The sequence below is a fragment of the Giraffa tippelskirchi genome, chromosome 14 (genome assembly GCF_054371585.1).
Source record: "Giraffa tippelskirchi isolate mGirTip1 chromosome 14, T2T-mGirTip1v1.2.pri, whole genome shotgun sequence".
In the NCBI taxonomy this organism is placed as follows: Eukaryota; Metazoa; Chordata; class Mammalia; order Artiodactyla; family Giraffidae; genus Giraffa; species Giraffa tippelskirchi.
In genome coordinates, this window is record NC_137288.1 from 7,329,078 (window position 1) to 7,349,614 (window position 20,537).

Here is a 20,537-nt window from a genome sequence, read left to right on the forward strand (position 1 = left end):
TATGGTCACATGACCTGGCCCTGGCCAATCGGTGCGTTCCACCTCCCTGGCCACTGTGATTGGCTCCGGGCTGGGGCAGTGCCCAATCGGGGCCCAGGGCCGGGCCTGACGTTGGAAGCCAGGGGAAGACGAGCTGTCGTCCTGCTGGGGTAGGGGAAGGGGTGGGGCCGGGGGAGGTCAGGCTCCAGCAGTGGGAGGGGCGTGAGGTCCGCCTGCGGCAGTTGGTGACCTTCCCGCTCCCCTCAGGGCAGAGCCGCCGGCCTGAGAATGAGGGCGCTGCTGAGCCCAGGGGCTGGGATGGCCCGTTGCTGCTGTGGTTCCAGAGCTCCACCCGAGACCTGAGGGAAACCTTCTGCCCGTGAGTCCTCTCCCGCTTGTCTGTCAGCTTGTTTGAAGCATGCTGGGTTTTCTGCCCAGCTGGCTAAGGGGAGTCCCTGGAAATGCAATGGTGTGGGTTTTGGCAGACTTCAGGGAAGACATGCCAGATGAGCCTGGGAGACTCCAGCTTAATCTGGATTCAGGAGATATCTCTTCGGGCCAGCTAGTAATTGTAGGATAAGCCTAATGAGTCTTCACAGGATGAAGAGAGTAACGTGCCAAGGTAGCATTCGATGTCCTCATTCGAGAGGATGAAGCTGGTGCTCAGAGAAGGGGGGAACTTGGCCACAGCAAGGAGGTGTGCACCCAGACAGAACCCCCAGATCCGGCCATTGGAGCTCAGGGAGGCCACTGGTGTGGCTTGTCCCTGTGGCAGGGGCCGAGGCACGCAGCCCACCCTGATTCCTGTGGGGGCCTGACTTGGGAAGTGCCATCTGGTAGCTTTGAGACTCACCAAACCAAATTGCACTGGAGAGAGGAGGGACACCTTCCTTCATCCACCCCCCACCCCCGCCGGCTTCCCACATACCCTGACCCCTTTCTCTCGATTTCGGAGCCATTTCCAGAGTCCCGCTCATATGACCTCATTCGAAGTGCACTGTGGACGAGCTGCCATCTGCAGCTGCTACCACAGCAGCCAAGGGCTTTAGCTCCCGAGTACCTCCCTTCCTTTGGAACTTGGGGGCCCTCTACTCCCCACTTGCACACCACAGACCTTTGCTGAGGATTGTGGGGACCCTCACTCAGTTTGCAGCACGTTGTAGCCATCCCTGTCCTCCCTTGAAACTCAGCTTGTGAGCTCCTTTGGAGCAGCGTGGCCCACCTGGCTGCAACGGAAGAGACACAGCTGACAGTGAAACAACAGCTTAGATCTGAGAGCCGGAAAGCTCTGTCAAAAGGGACCTCCCTCTTCACGCCGTAGAGGCTGTAGGAGCCGCCAGGGTTTCGGAACCAGTGCTGGGGCCAAAATGACTCCACAGCTGTTTTCCTTCCTGGGGAGGGTTCTGGCTTGAGTGGGAATGGCTCAAGTCTAAGGTTCTGAAAGCCCACTGTGTGCAGATGCACGGTACACAGAGAGGAGAAGGTGGAGTCCTGCCCTGGAGGTGGTCACAGCTCACGGATGAGCCAGGCAGGCAGGCAGGCAGGGCATGAGAACACCTGAGCTGCCTTCATGAGTGAATGGTGTGGGGGCAGAGGAAGAGAAGCCGGTCTGCTCCCTCATGTGGTGCCCAGGGCAGGTTGTCCCCAGAGGAAACCCTTACGACGGTGAGGAGAATCCCTGCTGTTTCCCAAGGGGTTCCGTCGGTGCGTGTCTTCCCCGGAGCGCTCAGGCCGTCTCTAAAGTACACTGGCCATGGGCATTGCCTCTCCTTGGAACTTCCCATGTGTTTCTCTTTTTTATGGAACAGTGATTTTCTAGAGGGGTTCTGGGCCACAAGGATGTTGGGTCATTTTCTAGCCTTCTGTCATGAAGAACGCTTTCCTGGGCGTTGGGGTGGTTTGTTGTTCCAGCTCCCTTTCTTGGCTTCTTTTGGGAGCTGGTGCAACAAGACGAGCTCAGCCTCTGCCTTCTGGCTGAGATGTCACCCTTGAAACAGCAATGCCTGCCTGGAGATAATGATGGCAGTGGCCAAAAGGGCTTCGTTTGGCACATGGTATCTTGAAAGGACGTACACCGTCCTTTCAGATATCAAAGGCTAGTTCAAATGACATAAAAATGAGAACTCTCCAATGGAGTCTTACAGTAGGTGGAGAGTCCGAAAAACACTGCTTCAGTCATTTCACGGAGAGTCATTGATTGGGGACACCAAGAATATAGGAAGGAATGCACAAAGAAAAGATGAAATTGTGTTCAGGATCGGGGGAAGGGATGAACAGGGCGTGCTTGCCTTGAATCCAGGCTTTGTTGGGGGGTGGGGCATAAAGATCAAACGGGTCTGAAACTACCAAGTGGTGATGGTAACACAGTATCACCAGAGTTACACAACAGTGTTCCCAAATTGCAACAATGATGAGAAAGTTTACGAATCCCAACTTAACCAACAAAAATACAGGAAACCATACAAAAAAGAAAACATCACCAGAAAGGTGGAAACAAACCAAATGCAAAGCAGTTCAGGGGAAAGGAACTCCATGTCCCCTGGGGGCAGACCGAGTTGCCGGCGTCCACGGTGAGCAGACAGGGATGGAGGCTGCAGAGCCGACCGCTCCCCTGGACGTGGTGTTTCCGGCAAGGGCTCTGGGTGTCTGTCCAGAGCGGGGGCTCGTTCTCCCTGCAGGGGTGGGTGAGTCATCGTGGGCGTCTGGGTGTTGCGCGGGAGCCAGGGCAGGCTCTCCCTGCCGAGGCGGTGACTCCTCCTCTGCCTCGGGTTGTCCTGCCAGAGCCCGAGCAGGTACAGGTGCACGTGGAGGTGGAGGTTCTGGCTGAGGGGGTGGGACATCAGTGCCTGGGGCTGGGGGTCCTGCAGGCACGGAGATCCGATCTGCCCAGTGTGCTGGCCAGTACCCAGCTGGCCTGGTGTCTCTGCGAGGGCAAGTCTCGGTTCTCCATCTGCCCTCGGTGGATCCCTGGGTCCTGCACCTGGAGCCACCACCTCTGTAGGGACAGGTCTGGGAAGTGGAGCCTGGTTCCAGTTGGAGGTCAGTGCTAGAGCTGGGGGAGAAGCAAAGTTTGCCCACAGGCCAGCCTTGGCATGTGCGTATCCCGGGACAGAAAGCTTCCAAGAGATTCCCAAAGAATACCCAGCGTCGGATGTCTTTTGGGACTGAAGTGTGCAAGACGGGGGGCGGGGGGTGTGAGGCCAGTGCTTGCTGCAGGCCCAGCAGCAGCTTTCGGGGACTCGTCCCTGTGTAGCTCAGCACCCCGTCCCCACACACTCCCGTGCAGCAGCCCCAGCGTCCTCACCTCTGTGCTCTGGCGTGCTGGGCTCCAGGTCCTCCTGCTGCCTCAGAGGCCGGGGTTCTCGGGACTCTGGGTCGGAGCCGGGTGTGCTGAGCTCCGTGGCAGCCTCAGACTGGGCCGGCGGGTGTATCCTAGGCGGTGTCTCTGCAGCAGGCCTTCCCCGCCTCCTCTTCTCCCCCGGTGGGGCTGATGCCTCCGTGGGCACGCTCACCTGGAGCCTGCACTGGGCCTCACGGGCGGGGGGGTGGTGCTCCGACCCCTCCCTCCGGGAGGTGGATGGGGTGTCCCCGTCCTCGGCCTCATCACGTGGGAAGCTCTGCAACGACAGTGACCGTCAGCCAGCCATGCTGGGAGTTTTCCAAGCTGGGCCTGGCCAGTGGAACCGCTGCTTCTGCCTGCTCGAACTTCTCTTCCCAGAAGGGTCAGAGACGTGTGTCTGCTCAGATCCCCACCCGGGAGGAAAGAGACCCACCTGTGGGTGTGAGGTCAGCCTGGGCGGCCGCCGCTGCCCGCACACTCCCCATCGGGCCCAGCCTGCTCTCCCCTGGGGTGTGGACACAACTTGTCCGCAGGCTTCTGACCCCACATCCGCCTGGGCTTCCTTGAGGGAGACACACCCCGAGAAACCCGCATCCACACACACAGGCAAAGGACCCGGTGTTTCCGGGTGGCATGGGCGAGGTGGCCTGGCCCGGCCTGGGGCTCCCCGTGTTACCTTTCTGTTTCTCCGGGCAAACGGCCAGAGGCCTCTCGGGGGTGTCCTGAGCCAACGTCGACAGGGTGCCCACGCACACTGCCTGTGAGCTCTCCTGAGGCCCCGGCCTCTGGGCATGGGCAAACAGCAGAACATCCTGGCAGCAAGTGATCTGGCTGGGGGCTCCTCTCCGCTCTGGAGGCCTGGATACCCGGGTTGCGGGTTCTGTTGGGTTCTGTTGCCGGCAGGTGACATCATCGCCTGGGGTTCGTGCTGAGGTCCCTTCCCCAAAACTTCCCAAGGGAATCTCTGGGTTTCTGACTGCTCGACCACCCCCCTTAGGCCATGTGCAGGCACAGAGACGCCCACACAGCCCAGCCCACAGCCCTGGGGAGGCCTGGGTGCAGCCAGGGCCTGAGCTCCGAGGGCCCTGCTGCTCTCAGACCAGGCTCCTTCTTCTCATAAGTGGTGTGGCCCTGGACAAGCATATGCCCCTCAGGGTTTCCCCAGTCTCTCCATCTGCAGAGTGGGGGTCATTCTCCCATCTGCTTCCTAGGTCTGTCGGCCTACGAGCAGCTCCATGCCTTTCCACCTGGGGCCGATATCACGTGGAGCTCGTGCGCTGAGACTTCAGAAAGAAAGATTCCATCCAGGGCTGACATAGCACAGAATGGGGCAGAACGAGGCCTGGATGTGCCGTGGTACCCAGGAAAAGGCACTCCCCCTCCTGACTGTTTTGAGACCCCGCATCCAAGTTGGAGGACCGAAAGGAAGACTCGAAGGTCTCCCTCTCTTGTAGAAAAGAGTAGCCAACTTTCTGGTCCTCTGTTTCCATTGAGATTCTGTTCAAGTGTCCCAGCTCGGCTTCTGCGGGTGGCTGAGCTTCTAATGGCTCCCTGCGTTCTTGTCTTTTCCTCTGCAAACCTTCCGTCCTTTTCCCCCTTCTGGGGTGGATGGGCGCTGTCATTGCTTCTACCTTCGAGACAGATTGAGGAAAAGTCTGGACCATCGACTCCTTTCCTCTCTTTGGTTCCGTGTCTCTCTCTGGCTGTGTCCCTCTCTTTTCCTTTCTCAATTCCCTCTGTGTCTTCCTCTTTCTCTCTCGTGTGTGAATGGATGGATGCTAGGAATTCCACATGTATATGATTAGATGAGGGTTATGTTTTAGGGATAGGTTAGAGGGAGAGAAAGGCTTCAGGTCGGAGTTGGTCATAGGGGAAGGGTCAAGGGTGGTGGTGGTGTTTCTTGGAATCTGAGTGCTGTGCATTCTTCGTCTCTTTCCATATGAACCCCTTCTCAGATACACCACTTGGAAGGAGTCTCTCGTGTTCCGTTTCCTATCTTTTGCATTTGTGAATGCTTAGCTTCTCTGTTGTGAAGAGGTTCCATTGGATGGAAACCCATTGGTGTACTTCGTGTACCTCTTTCCCTTAATTGAAGAGACCCATTTCTACCTCCGCCCAGCAAATGGCAAGGAGACTCTGATGTTAAGGAGCCTTTGACCTACGCTTCTTTCTAGCTATCTCATGACATCAGTCTTTAGGGTGAGGTTTTTCCCCAATATTGAGGTGGTCTGAGATCCAAACCAATAGCGTTCTTCAGATGTAGCTGTCTGGGTTTCCCATGGACATTGATTGAAGAGGCTTTCTTGTTCCCATTTGGATAATCTCCCCTTCTGTGTCAGAGATGAGTTGACGATGGATGCTGGGGTTTGTTTCTGGACCCTCAACTTTATTCCATCGATCTGGATCTGTGTGTGTTGTTGTATTCCCAATAGCATACTGTCCTGCCGCTGCTGCTGCTGCTGCTAAGTCACTTCAGTCGTGTCAGACTCTGCGCGACCCCATGGCCTGCAGCCTACCAGGCTCCTCCGTCCAGGGCATTTTCCAGGCAAGAGTACTGGAGTGGGTCGCCATTGCCTTCTCCGATACTCTCCTGAGGATCCTAGTTTGGTCGTCTAATTTCCTTTCACACAACCTTGGATGTCCGTATCGGGGCCTTTTCGTCGGATTGTATTGACAATTTAGGCTCTTTTCTGTTTCCGTAACCCCTTTTGCAATTCTTTGTTCGGTGCGAAAATGCATTGGCATTTTGGGAGGAATAGCATCGAAGCTGTGGATTGCCTTGTGGGGCTGTGACATCATTTTACCAATAGGAATTTTTCAAGCCCTGAGCACAGCTTCTCTCTCCAGTGATTGGTGTGGGCTTGATCTTCCTTCTTCCATCTCTCGCCGTTTTGTGAGAACAGGTGCATCCTTCCCTTCTGGGTTAGATGGACTCGTGGATATCACTTCAGTGCATGGCATTGTCAGTGGGGGTGATAATTCCCTTCTCATTGGAAGACTTTGCTGTGAGTATTAGAAATGCAAGTGACTTCTCTTCCCCTTCCTCCCTGTCCATCTCTCAGAGCCACCGGGAAACAGAGGCCTCATCCACGGTCACACAGGCCTGAGGGGGTGCAACTAGACTGTTGTTTCTTCAGGCCCTCAGTGCTGGACATCATCCGGGATCCTCTGTGTGTGTCTTCCTCAGTCTGGTGTCCCTTCAGACCTTTCCCTAGTTTTCACAGGCTTGTTGTGTTGGTGTTCTTTGTCTGTTTGGAGACACATCCTTGATAAGCTTTGTGTTTCCACTCATTCGTCTGGCGATGTATGACCTGTCTTTTGCTTTTGTCATGAGGTCTTTCCCACAGTAGATATCTTTGATTTTGCCAAGTCCACTGTATTCTCTGGGTTTTTTTGTGGACTGCCTTTTAGTTTTGTGTGTGAAGACTCAAAGCACGTGTCCGGTTTCTGCTCATTGTTCTTCTAGATTGGTGACAAGTTTTCACGGAAAGTTTGTCTAGGGATAAGTGGAAGTGAACTCGGTGTAAGGTGTCAAGTCTCCATCTCCATTCATGTCATCCCCTGCAGTTTCCAATTCCCTGTTCCTGAGTGGTTTTGGAGACCTTGTGGGGAGTTTGGTTGCATTGGAGTTTGCATTACCACCTTGATTCGATTCACACTGTTCTGCCGTCAGGGACACTGTCAAGGGGGAGTGAGGAGCAGCCTGCACTTCCAGCAGTGACCACACGGTGGGGCGAGTGCTGCTCTCCCCTCTGGGAGCCCCAGGCCACAGGCATCCCAGTGAGGAGCCAGCTCTGTGCTCAGCTGAAAGGAGTTAGTCTCTCAGGGGCCTCTGAGCCCTTGCCTTTGGATCACCCAGGGTGGGCATTGACTGGGACAGAAAAAATTGCCCTGAATTCCATGGACGGAAGAGCCTGGCTGTGTAGAGTTCGTGGGTTGCCGTGAATCAGACACAACTGAGGACAGAAAAATTCAATACATTAAAACACTTTTGGGGGGTGGGGGTGAGTGAAAGGGGGTGATGTGGGTTTTTTTGTCTTATATAACAGCCAAGGGAAATCTAGTTTAAACCTAAATTCACATAGACGGGAAAGGTATAGCTCTCCGTCACCCTATTAAAAAAAAAAAAAAAACTACTAAACTTTTCTGAAAGTTTATTTACTAGCTTCCTTGAGCAGTTCATGGTGAAGGTTTTTTTTTTTTTTTCTGTGACATTGGCCTCATTAAAAAGTACGGTTTGCCTTTACTGGATAATTTTGTTCATTGGTTTCTTAGGGAACCTTGGTAATATTTGAGTTTCCTGGGGAGTATGGTCACATGACCTGGCCCTGGCCAATCGGTGCGTTCCACCTCCCTGGCCACTGTGATTGGCTCTGGGCTGGGGCAGTGCCCAATCGGGGCCCAGGGCCGGGCCTGACGTTGGAAGCCAGGGGAAGACGAGCTGTCGTCCTGCTGGGGTAGGGGAAGGGGTGGGGCCGGGGGAGGTCAGGCTCCAGCAGTGGGAGGGGCGTGAGGTCCGCCTGCGGCAGTTGGTGACCTTCCCGCTCCCCTCAGGGCAGAGCCGCCGGCCTGAGAATGAGGGCGCTGCTGAGCCCAGGGGCTGGGATGGCCCGTTGCTGCTGTGGTCCCAGAGCTCCACCCGAGACCTGAGGGAAACCTTCTGCCCGTGAGTCCTCTCCCGCTTGTCTGTCAGCTTGTTTGAAGCATGCTGGGTTTTCTGCCCAGCTGGCTAAGGGGAGTCCCTGGAAATGCAATGGTGTGGGTTTTGGCAGACTTCAGGGAAGACATGCCAGATGAGCCTGGGAGACTCCAGCTTAATCTGGATTCAGGAGATATCTCTTCGGGCCAGCTAGTAATTGTAGGATAAGCCTAATGAGTCTTCACAGGATGAAGAGAGTAACGTGCCAAGGTAGCATTCGATGTCCTCATTCGAGAGGATGAAGCTGGTGCTCAGAGAAGGGGGGAACTTGGCCACAGCAAGGAGGTGTGCACCCAGACAGAACCCCCAGATCCGGCCATTGGAGCTCAGGGAGGCCACTGGTGTGGCTTGTCCCTGTGGCAGGGGCCGAGGCACGCAGCCCACCCTGATTCCTGTGGGGGCCTGACTTGGGAAGTGCCATCTGGTAGCTTTGAGACTCACCAAACCAAATTGCACTGGAGAGAGGAGGGACACCTTCCTTCATCCACCCCCCACCCCCGCCGGCTTCCCACATACCCTGACCCCTTTCTCTCGATTTCGGAGCCATTTCCAGAGTCCCGCTCATATGACCTCATTCGAAGTGCACTGTGGACGAGCTGCCATCTGCAGCTGCTACCACAGCGGCCAAGGGCTTTAGCTCCCGAGTACCTCCCTTCCTTTGGAACTTGGGGGCCCTCTACTCCCCACTTGCACACCACAGACCTTTGCTGAGGATTGTGGGGACCCTCACTCAGTTTGCAGCACGTTGTAGCCATCCCTGTCCTCCCTTGAAACTCAGCTTGTGAGCTCCTTTGGAGCAGCGTGGCCCACCTGGCTGCAACGGAAGAGACACAGCTGACAGTGAAACAACAGCTTAGATCTGAGAGCCGGAAAGCTCTGTCAAAAGGGACCTCCCTCTTCACGCCGTAGAGGCTGTAGGAGCCGCCAGGGTTTCGGAACCAGTGCTGGGGCCAAAATGACTCCACAGCTGTTTTCCTTCCTGGGGAGGGTTCTGGCTTGAGTGGGAATGGCTCAAGTCTAAGGTTCTGAAAGCCCACTGTGTGCAGATGCACGGTACACAGAGAGGAGAAGGTGGAGTCCTGCCCTGGAGGTGCTCACAGCTCACGGATGAGCCAGGCAGGCAGGCAGGCAGGGCATGAGAACACCTGAGCTGCCTTCATGAGTGAATGGTGTGGGGGCAGAGGAAGAGAAGCCGGTCTGCTCCCTCATGTGGTGCCCAGGGCAGGTTGTCCCCAGAGGAAACCCTTACGACGGTGAGGAGAATCCCTGCTGTTTCCCAAGGGGTTCCGTCGGTGCGTGTCTTCCCCGGAGCGCTCAGGCCGTCTCTAAAGTACACTGGCCATGGGCATTGCCTCTCCTTGGAACTTCCCATGTGTTTCTCTTTTTTATGGAACAGTGATTTTCTAGAGGGGTTCTGGGCCACAAGGATGTTGGGTCATTTTCTAGCCTTCTGTCATGAAGAACGCTTTCCTGGGCGTTGGGGTGGTTTGTTGTTCCAGCTCCCTTTCTTGGCTTCTTTTGGGAGCTGGTGCAACAAGACGAGCTCAGCCTCTGCATTCTGGCGGAGATGTCACCCTTGAAACAGCAATGCCTGCCTGGAGATAATGATGGCAGTGGCCAAAAGGGCTTCGTTTGGCACATGGTATCTTGAAAGGACGTACACCGTCCTTTCAGATATCAAAGGCTAGTTCAAATGACATAAAAATGAGAACTCTCCAATGGAGTCTTACAGTAGGTGGAGAGTCCGAAAAACACTGCTTCAGTCATTTCACGGAGAGTCATTGATTGGGGACACCAAGAATATAGGAAGGAATGCACAAAGAAAAGATGAAATTGTGTTCAGGATCGGGGGAAGGGATGAACAGGGCGTGCTTGCCTTGAATCCAGGCTTTGTTGGGGGGTGGGGCATAAAGATCAAACGGGTCTGAAACTACCAAGTGGTGATGGTAACACAGTATCACCAGAGTTACACAACAGTGTTCCCAAATTGCAACAATGATGAGAAAGTTTACGAATCCCAACTTAACCAACAAAAATACAGGAAACCATACAAAAAAGAAAACATCACCAGAAAGGTGGAAACAAACCAAATGCAAAGCAGTTCAGGGGAAAGGAACTCCATGTCCCCTGGGGGCAGACCGAGTTGCCGGCGTCCACGGTGAGCAGACAGGGATGGAGGCTGCAGAGCCGACCGCTCCCCTGGACGTGGTGTTTCCGGCAAGGGCTCTGGGTGTCTGTCCAGAGCGGGGGCTCGTTCTCCCTGCAGGGGTGGGTGAGTCATCGTGGGCGTCTGGGTGTTGCGCGGGAGCCAGGGCAGGCTCTCCCTGCCGAGGCGGTGACTCCTCCTCTGCCTCGGGTTGTCCTGCCAGAGCCCGAGCAGGTACAGGTGCACGTGGAGGTGGAGGTTCTGGCTGAGGGGGTGGGACATCAGTGCCTGGGGCTGGGGGTCCTGCAGGCACGGAGATCCGATCTGCCCAGTGTGCTGGCCAGTACCCAGCTGGCCTGGTGTCTCTGCGAGGGCAAGTCTCGGTTCTCCATCTGCCCTCGGTGGATCCCTGGGTCCTGCACCTGGAGCCACCACCTCTGTAGGGACAGGTCTGGGAAGTGGAGCCTGGTTCCAGTTGGAGGTCAGTGCTAGAGCTGGGGGAGAAGCAAAGTTTGCCCACAGGCCAGCCTTGGCATGTGCGTATCCCGGGACAGAAAGCTTCCAAGAGATTCCCAAAGAATACCCAGCGTCGGATGTCTTTTGGGACTGAAGTGTGCAAGACGGGGGGCGGGGGGTGTGAGGCCAGTGCTTGCTGCAGGCCCAGCAGCAGCTTTCGGGGACTCGTCCCTGTGTAGCTCAGCACCCCGTCCCCACACACTCCCGTGCAGCAGCCCCAGCGTCCTCACCTCTGTGCTCTGGCGTGCTGGGCTCCAGGTCCTCCTGCTGCCTCAGAGGCCGGGGTTCTCGGGACTCTGGGTCGGAGCCGGGTGTGCTGAGCTCCGTGGCAGCCTCAGACTGGGCCGGCGGGTGTATCCTAGGCGGTGTCTCTGCAGCAGGCCTTCCCCGCCTCCTCTTCTCCCCCGGTGGGGCTGATGCCTCCGTGGGCACGCTCACCTGGAGCCTGCACTGGGCCTCACGGGCGGGGGGGTGGTGCTCCGACCCCTCCCTCCGGGAGGTGGATGGGGTGTCCCCGTCCTCGGCCTCATCACGTGGGAAGCTCTGCAACGACAGTGACCGTCAGCCAGCCATGCTGGGAGTTTTCCAAGCTGGGCCTGGCCAGTGGAACCGCTGCTTCTGCCTGCTCGAACTTCTCTTCCCAGAAGGGTCAGAGACGTGTGTCTGCTCAGATCCCCACCCGGGAGGAAAGAGACCCACCTGTGGGTGTGAGGTCAGCCTGGGCGGCCGCCGCTGCCCGCACACTCCCCATCGGGCCCAGCCTGCTCTCCCCTGGGGTGTGGACACAACTTGTCCGCAGGCTTCTGACCCCACATCCGCCTGGGCTTCCTTGAGGGAGACACACCCCGAGAAACCCGCATCCACACACACAGGCAAAGGACCCGGTGTTTCCGGGTGGCATGGGCGAGGTGGCCTGGCCCGGCCTGGGGCTCCCCGTGTTACCTTTCTGTTTCTCCGGGCAAACGGCCAGAGGCCTCTCGGGGGTGTCCTGAGCCAACGTCGACAGGGTGCCCACGCACACTGCCTGTGAGCTCTCCTGAGGCCCCGGCCTCTGGGCATGGGCAAACAGCAGAACATCCTGGCAGCAAGTGATCTGGCTGGGGGCTCCTCTCCGCTCTGGAGGCCTGGATACCCGGGTTGCGGGTTCTGTTGGGTTCTGTTGCCGGCAGGTGACATCATCGCCTGGGGTTCGTGCTGAGGTCCCTTCCCCAAAACTTCCCAAGGGAATCTCTGGGTTTCTGACTGCTCGACCACCCCCCTTAGGCCATGTGCAGGCACAGAGACGCCCACACAGCCCAGCCCACAGCCCTGGGGAGGCCTGGGTGCAGCCAGGGCCTGAGCTCCGAGGGCCCTGCTGCTCTCAGACCAGGCTCCTTCTTCTCATAAGTGGTGTGGCCCTGGACAAGCATATGCCCCTCAGGGTTTCCCCAGTCTCTCCATCTGCAGAGTGGGGGTCATTCTCCCATCTGCTTCCTAGGTCTGTCGGCCTACGAGCAGCTCCATGCCTTTCCACCTGGGGCCGATATCACGTGGAGCTCGTGCGCTGAGACTTCAGAAAGAAAGATTCCATCCAGGGCTGACATAGCACAGAATGGGGCAGAACGAGGCCTGGATGTGCCGTGGTACCCAGGAAAAGGCACTCCCCCTCCTGACTGTTTTGAGACCCCGCATCCAAGTTGGAGGACCGAAAGGAAGACTCGAAGGTCTCCCTCTCTTGTAGAAAAGAGTAGCCAACTTTCTGGTCCTGTTTCCATTGAGATTCTGTTCAAGTGTCCCAGCTCGGCTTCTGTGGGTGGCTGAGCTTCTAGTGGCTCCCTGCGTTCTTGTCTTTTCCTCTGCAAACCTTCCGTCCTTTTCTCCCTTCTGGGGTGGATGGGCGCTGTCATTGCTTCTACCTTCGAGACAGATTGAGGAAAAGTCTGGACCATCGACTCCTTTCCTCTCTTTGGTTCCGTGTCTCTCTCTGGCTGTGTCCCTCTCTTTTCCTTTCTCAATTCCCTCTGTGTCTTCCTCTTTCTCTCTCGTGTGTGAATGGATGGATGCTAGGAATTCCACATGTATATGATTAGATGAGGGTTATGTTTTAGGGATAGGTTAGAGGGAGAGAAAGGCTTCAGGTCGGAGTTGGTCATAGGGGAAGGGTCAAGGGTGGTGGTGGTGTTTCTTGGAATCTGAGTGCTGTGCATTCTTCGTCTCTTTCCATATGAACCCCTTCTCAGATACACCACTTGGAAGGAGTCTCTCGTGTTCCGTTTCCTATCTTTTGCATTTGTGAATGCTTAGCTTCTCTGTTGTGAAGAGGTTCCATTGGATGGAAACCCATTGGTGTACTTCGTGTACCTCTTTCCCTTAATTGAAGAGACCCATTTCTACCTCCGCCCAGCAAATGGCAAGGAGACTCTGATGTTAAGGAGCCTTTGACCTACGCTTCTTTCTAGCTATCTCATGACATCAGTCTTTAGGGTGAGGTTTTTCCCCAATATTGAGGTGGTCTGAGATCCAAACCAATAGCGTTCTTCAGATGTAGCTGTCTGGGTTTCCCATGGACATTGATTGAAGAGGCTTTCTTGTTCCCATTTGGATAATCTCCCCTTCTGTGTCAGAGATGAGTTGACGATGGATGCTGGGGTTTGTTTCTGGACCCTCAACTTTATTCCATCGATCTGGATCTGTGTGTGTTGTTGTATTCCCAATAGCATACTGTCCTGCCGCTGCTGCTGCTGCTGCTAAGTCACTTCAGTCGTGTCAGACTCTGCGCGACCCCATGGCCTGCAGCCTACCAGGCTCCTCCGTCCAGGGCATTTTCCAGGCAAGAGTACTGGAGTGGGTCGCCATTGCCTTCTCCGATACTCTCCTGAGGATCCTAGTTTGGTCGTCTAATTTCCTTTCACACAACCTTGGATGTCCGTATCGGGGCCTTTTCGTCGGATTGTATTGACAATTTAGGCTCTTTTCTGTTTCCGTAACCCCTTTTGCAATTCTTTGTTCGGTGCGAAAATGCATTGGCATTTTGGGAGGAATAGCATCGAAGCTGTGGATTGCCTTGTGGGGCTGTGACATCATTTTACCAATAGGAATTTTTCAAGCCCTGAGCACAGCTTCTCTCTCCAGTGATTGGTGTGGGCTTGATCTTCCTTCTTCCATCTCTCGCCGTTTTGTGAGAACAGGTGCATCCTTCCCTTCTGGGTTAGATGGACTCGTGGATATCACTTCAGTGCATGGCATTGTCAGTGGGGGTGATAATTCCCTTCTCATTGGAAGACTTTGCTGTGAGTATTAGAAATGCAAGTGACTTCTCTTCCCCTTCCTCCCTGTCCATCTCTCAGAGCCACCGGGAAACAGAGGCCTCATCCACGGTCACACAGGCCTGAGGGGGTGCAACTAGACTGTTGTTTCTTCAGGCCCTCAGTGCTGGACATCATCCGGGATCCTCTGTGTGTGTCTTCCTCAGTCTGGTGTCCCTTCAGACCTTTCCCTAGTTTTCACAGGCTTGTTGTGTTGGTGTTCTTTGTCTGTTTGGAGACACATCCTTGATAAGCTTTGTGTTTCCACTCATTCGTCTGGCGATGTATGACCTGTCTTTTGCTTTTGTCATGAGGTCTTTCCCACAGTAGATATCTTTGATTTTGCCAAGTCCACTGTATTCTCTGGGTTTTTTTGTGGACTGCCTTTTAGTTTTGTGTGTGAAGACTCAAAGCACGTGTCCGGTTTCTGCTCATTGTTCTTCTAGATTGGTGACAAGTTTTCACGGAAAGTTTGTCTAGGGATAAGTGGAAGTGAACTCGGTGTAAGGTGTCAAGTCTCCATCTCCATTCATGTCATCCCCTGCAGTTTCCAATTCCCTGTTCCTGAGTGGTTTTGGAGACCTTGTGGGGAGTTTGGTTGCATTGGAGTTTGCATTACCACCTTGATTCGATTCACACTGTTCTGCCGTCAGGGACACTGTCAAGGGGGAGTGAGGAGCAGCCTGCACTTCCAGCAGTGACCACACGGTGGGGCGAGTGCTGCTCTCCCCTCTGGGAGCCCCAGGCCACAGGCATCCCAGTGAGGAGCCAGCTCTGTGCTCAGCTGAAAGGAGTTAGTCTCTCAGGGGCCTCTGAGCCCTTGCCTTTGGATCACCCAGGGTGGGCATTGACTGGGACAGAAAAAATTGCCCTGAATTCCATGGACGGAAGAGCCTGGCTGTGTAGAGTTCGTGGGTTGCCGTGAATCAGACACAACTGAGGACAGAAAAATTCAATACATTAAAACACTTTTGGGGGGTGGGGGTGAGTGAAAGGGGGTGATGTGGGTTTTTTTGTCTTATATAACAGCCAAGGGAAATCTAGTTTAAACCTAAATTCACATAGACGGGAAAGGTATAGCTCTCCGTCACCCTATTAAAAAAAAAAAAAAACTACTAAACTTTTCTGAAAGTTTATTTACTAGCTTCCTTGAGCAGTTCATGGTGAAGCTTTTTTTTTTTTTTTTTCTGTGACATTGGCCTCATTAAAAAGTACGGTTTGCCTTTACTGGATAATTTTGTTCATTGGTTTCTTAGGGAACCTTGGTAATATTTGAGTTTCCTGGGGAGTATGGTCACATGACCTGGCCCTGGCCAATCGGTGCGTTCCACCTCCCTGGCCACTGTGATTGGCTCCGGGCTGGGGCAGTGCCCAATCGGGGCCCAGGGCCGGGCCTGACGTTGGAAGCCAGGGGAAGACGAGCTGTCGTCCTGCTGGGGTAGGGGAAGGGGTGGGGCCGGGGGAGGTCAGGCTCCAGCAGTGGGAGGGGCGTGAGGTCCGCCTGCGGCAGTTGGTGACCTTCCCGCTCCCCTCAGGGCAGAGCCGCCGGCCTGAGAATGAGGGCGCTGCTGAGCCCAGGGGCTGGGATGGCCCGTTGCTGCTGTGGTCCCAGAGCTCCACCCGAGACCTGAGGGAAACCTTCTGCCCGTGAGTCCTCTCCCGCTTGTCTGTCAGCTTGTTTGAAGCATGCTGGGTTTTCTGCCCAGCTGGCTAAGGGGAGTCCCTGGAAATGCAATGGTGTGGGTTTTGGCAGACTTCAGGGAAGACATGCCAGATGAGCCTGGGAGACTCCAGCTTAATCTGGATTCAGGAGATATCTCTTCGGGCCAGCTAGTAATTGTAGGATAAGCCTAATGAGTCTTCACAGGATGAAGAGAGTAACGTGCCAAGGTAGCATTCGATGTCCTCATTCGAGAGGATGAAGCTGGTGCTCAGAGAAGGGGGGAACTTGGCCACAGCAAGGAGGTGTGCACCCAGACAGAACCCCCAGATCCGGCCATTGGAGCTCAGGGAGGCCACTGGTGTGGCTTGTCCCTGTGGCAGGGGCCGAGGCACGCAGCCCACCCTGATTCCTGTGGGGGCCTGACTTGGGAAGTGCCATCTGGTAGCTTTGAGACTCACCAAACCAAATTGCACTGGAGAGAGGAGGGACACCTTCCTTCATCCACCCCCCACCCCCGCCGGCTTCCCACATACCCTGACCCCTTTCTCTCGATTTCGGAGCCATTTCCAGAGTCCCGCTCATATGACCTCATTCGAAGTGCACTGTGGACGAGCTGCCATCTGCAGCTGCTACCACAGCAGCCAAGGGCTTTAGCTCCCGAGTACCTCCCTTCCTTTGGAACTTGGGGGCCCTCTACTCCCCACTTGCACACCACAGACCTTTGCTGAGGATTGTGGGGACCCTCACTCAGTTTGCAGCACGTTGTAGCCATCCCTGTCCTCCCTTGAAACTCAGCTTGTGAGCTCCTTTGGAGCAGCGTGGCCCACCTGGCTGCAACGGAAGAGACACAGCTGACAGTGAAACAACAGCTTAGATCTGAGAGCCGGAAAGCTCTGTCAAAAGGGACCTCCCTCTTCACGCCGTAGAGGCTGTAGGAGCCGCCAGGGTTTCGGAACCAGTGCTGGGGCCAAAATGACTCCACAGCTGTTTTCCTTCCTGGGGAGGGTTCTGGCTTGAGTGGGAATGGCTCAAGTCTAAGGTTCTGAAAGCCCACTGTGTGCAGATGCACGGTACACAGAGAGGAGAAGGTGGAGTCCTGCCCTGGAGGTGGTCACAGCTCACGGATGAGCCAGGCAGGCAGGCAGGCAGGGCATGAGAACACCTGAGCTGCCTTCATGAGTGAATGGTGTGGGGGCAGAGGAAGAGAAGCCGGTCTGCTCCCTCATGTGGTGCCCAGGGCAGGTTGTCCCCAGAGGAAACCCTTACGACGGTGAGGAGAATCCCTGCTGTTTCCCAAGGGGTTCCGTCGGTGCGTGTCTTCCCCGGAGCGCTCAGGCCGTCTCTAAAGTACACTGGCCATGGGCATTGCCTCTCCTTGGAACTTCCCATGTGTTTCTCTTTTTTATGGAACAGTGATTTTCTAGAGGGGTTCTGGGCCACAAGGATGTTGGGTCATTTTCTAGCCTTCTGTCATGAAGAACGCTTTCCTGGGCGTTGGGGTGGTTTGTTGTTCCAGCTCCCTTTCTTGGCTTCTTTTGGGAGCTGGTGCAACAAGACGAGCTCAGCCTCTGCCTTCTGGCTGAGATGTCACCCTTGAAACAGCAATGCCTGCCTGGAGATAATGATGGCAGTGGCCAAAAGGGCTTCGTTTGGCACATGGTATCTTGAAAGGACGTACACCGTCCTTTCAGATATCAAAGGCTAGTTCAAATGACATAAAAATGAGAACTCTCCAATGGAGTCTTACAGTAGGTGGAGAGTCCGAAAAACACTGCTTCAGTCATTTCACGGAGAGTCATTGATTGGGGACACCAAGAATATAGGAAGGAATGCACAAAGAAAAGATGAAATTGTGTTCAGGATCGGGGGAAGGGATGAACAGGGCGTGCTTGCCTTGAATCCAGGCTTTGTTGGGGGGTGGGGCATAAAGATCAAACGGGTCTGAAACTACCAAGTGGTGATGGTAACACAGTATCACCAGAGTTACACAACAGTGTTCCCAAATTGCAACAATGATGAGAAAGTTTACGAATCCCAACTTAACCAACAAAAATACAGGAAACCATACAAAAAAGAAAACATCACCAGAAAGGTGGAAACAAACCAAATGCAAAGCAGTTCAGGGGAAAGGAACTCCATGTCCCCTGGGGGCAGACCGAGTTGCCGGCGTCCACGGTGAGCAGACAGGGATGGAGGCTGCAGAGCCGACCGCTCCCCTGGACGTGGTGTTTCCGGCAAGGGCTCTGGGTGTCTGTCCAGAGCGGGGGCTCGTTCTCCCTGCAGGGGTGGGTGAGTCATCGTGGGCGTCTGGGTGTTGCGCGGGAGCCAGGGCAGGCTCTCCCTGCCGAGGCGGTGACTCCTCCTCTGCCTCGGGTTGTCCTGCCAGAGCCCGAGCAGGTACAGGTGCACGTGGAGGTGGAGGTTCTGGCTGAGGGGGTGGGACATCAGTGCCTGGGGCTGGGGGTCCTGCAGGCACGGAGATCCGATCTGCCCAGTGTGCTGGCCAGTACCCAGCTGGCCTGGTGTCTCTGCGAGGGCAAGTCTCGGTTCTCCATCTGCCCTCGGTGGATCCCTGGGTCCTGCACCTGGAGCCACCACCTCTGTAGGGACAGGTCTGGGAAGTGGAGCCTGGTTCCAGTTGGAGGTCAGTGCTAGAGCTGGGGGAGAAGCAAAGTTTGCCCACAGGCCAGCCTTGGCATGTGCGTATCCCGGGACAGAAAGCTTCCAAGAGATTCCCAAAGAATACCCAGCGTCGGATGTCTTTTGGGACTGAAGTGTGCAAGACGGGGGGCGGGGGGTGTGAGGCCAGTGCTTGCTGCAGGCCCAGCAGCAGCTTTCGGGGACTCGTCCCTGTGTAGCTCAGCACCCCGTCCCCACACACTCCCGTGCAGCAGCCCCAGCGTCCTCACCTCTGTGCTCTGGCGTGCTGGGCTCCAGGTCCTCCTGCTGCCTCAGAGGCCGGGGTTCTCGGGACTCTGGGTCGGAGCCGGGTGTGCTGAGCTCCGTGGCAGCCTCAGACTGGGCCGGCGGGTGTATCCTAGGCGGTGTCTCTGCAGCAGGCCTTCCCCGCCTCCTCTTCTCCCCCGGTGGGGCTGATGCCTCCGTGGGCACGCTCACCTGGAGCCTGCACTGGGCCTCACGGGCGGGGGGGTGGTGCTCCGACCCCTCCCTCCGGGAGGTGGATGGGGTGTCCCCGTCCTCGGCCTCATCACGTGGGAAGCTCTGCAACGACAGTGACCGTCAGCCAGCCATGCTGGGAGTTTTCCAAGCTGGGCCTGGCCAGTGGAACCGCTGCTTCTGCCTGCTCGAACTTCTCTTCCCAGAAGGGTCAGAGACGTGTGTCTGCTCAGATCCCCACCCGGGAGGAAAGAGACCCACCTGTGGGTGTGAGGTCAGCCTGGGCGGCCGCCGCTGCCCGCACACTCCCCATCGGGCCCAGCCTGCTCTCCCCTGGGGTGTGGACACAACTTGTCCGCAGGCTTCTGACCCCACATCCGCCTGGGCTTCCTTGAGGGAGACACACCCCGAGAAACCCGCATCCACACACACAGGCAAAGGACCCGGTGTTTCCGGGTGGCATGGGCGAGGTGGCCTGGCCCGGCCTGGGGCTCCCCGTGTTACCTTTCTGTTTCTCCGGGCAAACGGCCAGAGGCCTCTCGGGGGTGTCCTGAGCCAACGTCGACAGGGTGCCCACGCACACTGCCTGTGAGCTCTCCTGAGGCCCCGGCCTCTGGGCATGGGCAAACAGCAGAACATCCTGGCAGCAAGTGATCTGGCTGGGGGCTCCTCTCCGCTCTGGAGGCCTGGATACCCGGGTTGCGGGTTCTGTTGGGTTCTGTTGCCGGCAGGTGACATCATCGCCTGGGGTTCGTGCTGAGGTCCCTTCCCCAAAACTTCCCAAGGGAATCTCTGGGTTTCTGACTGCTCGACCACCCCCCTTAGGCCATGTGCAGGCACAGAGACGCCCACACAGCCCAGCCCACAGCCCTGGGGAGGCCTGGGTGCAGCCAGGGCCTGAGCTCCGAGGGCCCTGCTGCTCTCAGACCAGGCTCCTTCTTCTCATAAGTGGTGTGGCCCTGGACAAGCATATGCCCCTCAGGGTTTCCCCAGTCTCTCCATCTGCAGAGTGGGGGTCATTCTCCCATCTGCTTCCTAGGTCTGTCGGCCTACGAGCAGCTCCATGCCTTTCCACCTGGGGCCGATATCACGTGGAGCTCGTGCGCTGAGACTTCAGAAAGAAAGATTCCATCCAGGGCTGACATAGCACAGAATGGGGCAGAACGAGGCCTGGATGTGCCGTGGTACCCAGGAAAAGGCACTCCCCCTCCTGACTGTTTTGAGACCCCGCATCCAAGTTGGAGGACCGAAAGGAAGACTCGAAGGTCTCCCTCTCTTGTAGAAAAGAGTAGCCAACTTTCTGGTCCTGTTTCCATTGAGATTCTGTTCAAGTGTCCCAGCTCGGCTTCTGTGGGTGGCTGAGCTTCTAGTGGCTCCCTGCGTTCTTGTCTTTTCCTCTGCAAACCTTCCGTCCTTTTCTCCCTTCTGGGGTGGATGGGCGCTGTCATTGCTTCTACCTTCGAGACAGATTGAGGAAAAGTCTGGACCATCGACTCCTTTCCTCTCTTTGGTTCCGTGTCTCTCTCTGGCTGTGTCCCTCTCTTTTCCTTTCTCAATTCCCTCTGTGTCTTCCTCTTTCTCTCTCGTGTGTGAATGGATGGATGCTAGGAATTCCACATGTATATGATTAGATGAGGGTTATGTTTTAGGGATAGGTTAGAGGGAGAGAAAGGCTTCAGGTCGGAGTTGGTCATAGGGGAAGGGTCAAGGGTGGTGGTGGTGTTTCTTGGAATCTGAGTGCTGTGCATTCTTCGTCTCTTTCCATATGAACCCCTTCTCAGATACACCACTTG

At 55.9% G+C, this 20,537-nt stretch overlaps 3 protein-coding genes and 1 long non-coding RNA gene across 4 annotated transcripts in view; 1 reads left to right on the forward strand and 3 right to left on the reverse strand.

Moving 5' to 3' along the window:
* Positions 1-2,453, forward strand: part of LOC145534155 (uncharacterized) — a 40,404-nt gene extending 37,951 nt beyond the window's left edge. Inside the window, exon 6 of the long non-coding RNA XR_014074283.1 lies at positions 247-2,453. This is a non-coding gene — a long non-coding RNA (uncharacterized LOC145534155). The remainder of the gene's footprint in view (positions 1-246) is intronic.
* Positions 550-7,446, reverse strand: LOC145533862 (uncharacterized). The gene is made up of 3 exons (XM_081561207.1): positions 3,996-7,446; positions 3,284-3,596; positions 550-3,031 (listed from the first exon to the last, which is right to left on the reverse strand). The coding sequence occupies exons 1-3, from the start codon at positions 4,230-4,232 to the stop codon at positions 2,400-2,402; spliced, it is 1,182 nt and encodes a 393-aa protein (XP_081417333.1). The 5' UTR covers positions 4,233-7,446; the 3' UTR covers positions 550-2,399.
* Positions 7,447-7,510: 64 nt separating this feature from the next.
* Positions 7,511-11,792, reverse strand: LOC145534039 (uncharacterized). The gene is made up of 3 exons (XM_081561405.1): positions 11,623-11,792; positions 10,911-11,223; positions 7,511-10,658 (listed from the first exon to the last, which is right to left on the reverse strand). The coding sequence occupies exons 1-3, from the start codon at positions 11,755-11,757 to the stop codon at positions 10,027-10,029; spliced, it is 1,080 nt and encodes a 359-aa protein (XP_081417531.1). The 5' UTR covers positions 11,758-11,792; the 3' UTR covers positions 7,511-10,026.
* A 4,007-nt stretch (positions 11,793-15,799) lies between these two features.
* LOC145534042 (uncharacterized) lies at positions 15,800-19,418 on the reverse strand. The gene is made up of 3 exons (XM_081561408.1): positions 19,249-19,418; positions 18,537-18,849; positions 15,800-18,284 (listed from the first exon to the last, which is right to left on the reverse strand). The coding sequence occupies exons 1-3, from the start codon at positions 19,381-19,383 to the stop codon at positions 17,653-17,655; spliced, it is 1,080 nt and encodes a 359-aa protein (XP_081417534.1). The 5' UTR covers positions 19,384-19,418; the 3' UTR covers positions 15,800-17,652.
* Between the last annotated feature and the right edge of the window lie 1,119 nt (positions 19,419-20,537).

Bases quoted from the DNA above. Each gene is read 5' to 3' on its own strand.
- LOC145533862 (XM_081561207.1), bottom strand. From the start codon at position 4,232: ATGATGTCACCTGCCGGCAACAGAACCCAACAGAACCCGCAACCCGGG. The intron at 3,597-3,995 runs GTAACACGGGGA...CTGTCGTTGCAG, and splicing joins TTGCCCGGAGAAACAGAAAG to AGCTTCCCACGTGATGAGGC. The intron at 3,032-3,283 runs GTGAGGACGCTG...CTTCTCCCCCAG, and splicing joins CAGCACGCCAGAGCACAGAG to CTCTAGCACTGACCTCCAAC.
- LOC145534042 (XM_081561408.1), bottom strand. From the start codon at position 19,383: ATGTTCTGCTGTTTGCCCATGCCCAGAGGCCGGGGCCTCAGGAGAGCT. The intron at 18,850-19,248 runs GTAACACGGGGA...CTGTCGTTGCAG, and splicing joins TTGCCCGGAGAAACAGAAAG to AGCTTCCCACGTGATGAGGC. The intron at 18,285-18,536 runs GTGAGGACGCTG...CTTCTCCCCCAG, and splicing joins CAGCACGCCAGAGCACAGAG to CTCTAGCACTGACCTCCAAC.
- LOC145534039 (XM_081561405.1), bottom strand. From the start codon at position 11,757: ATGTTCTGCTGTTTGCCCATGCCCAGAGGCCGGGGCCTCAGGAGAGCT. The intron at 11,224-11,622 runs GTAACACGGGGA...CTGTCGTTGCAG, and splicing joins TTGCCCGGAGAAACAGAAAG to AGCTTCCCACGTGATGAGGC. The intron at 10,659-10,910 runs GTGAGGACGCTG...CTTCTCCCCCAG, and splicing joins CAGCACGCCAGAGCACAGAG to CTCTAGCACTGACCTCCAAC.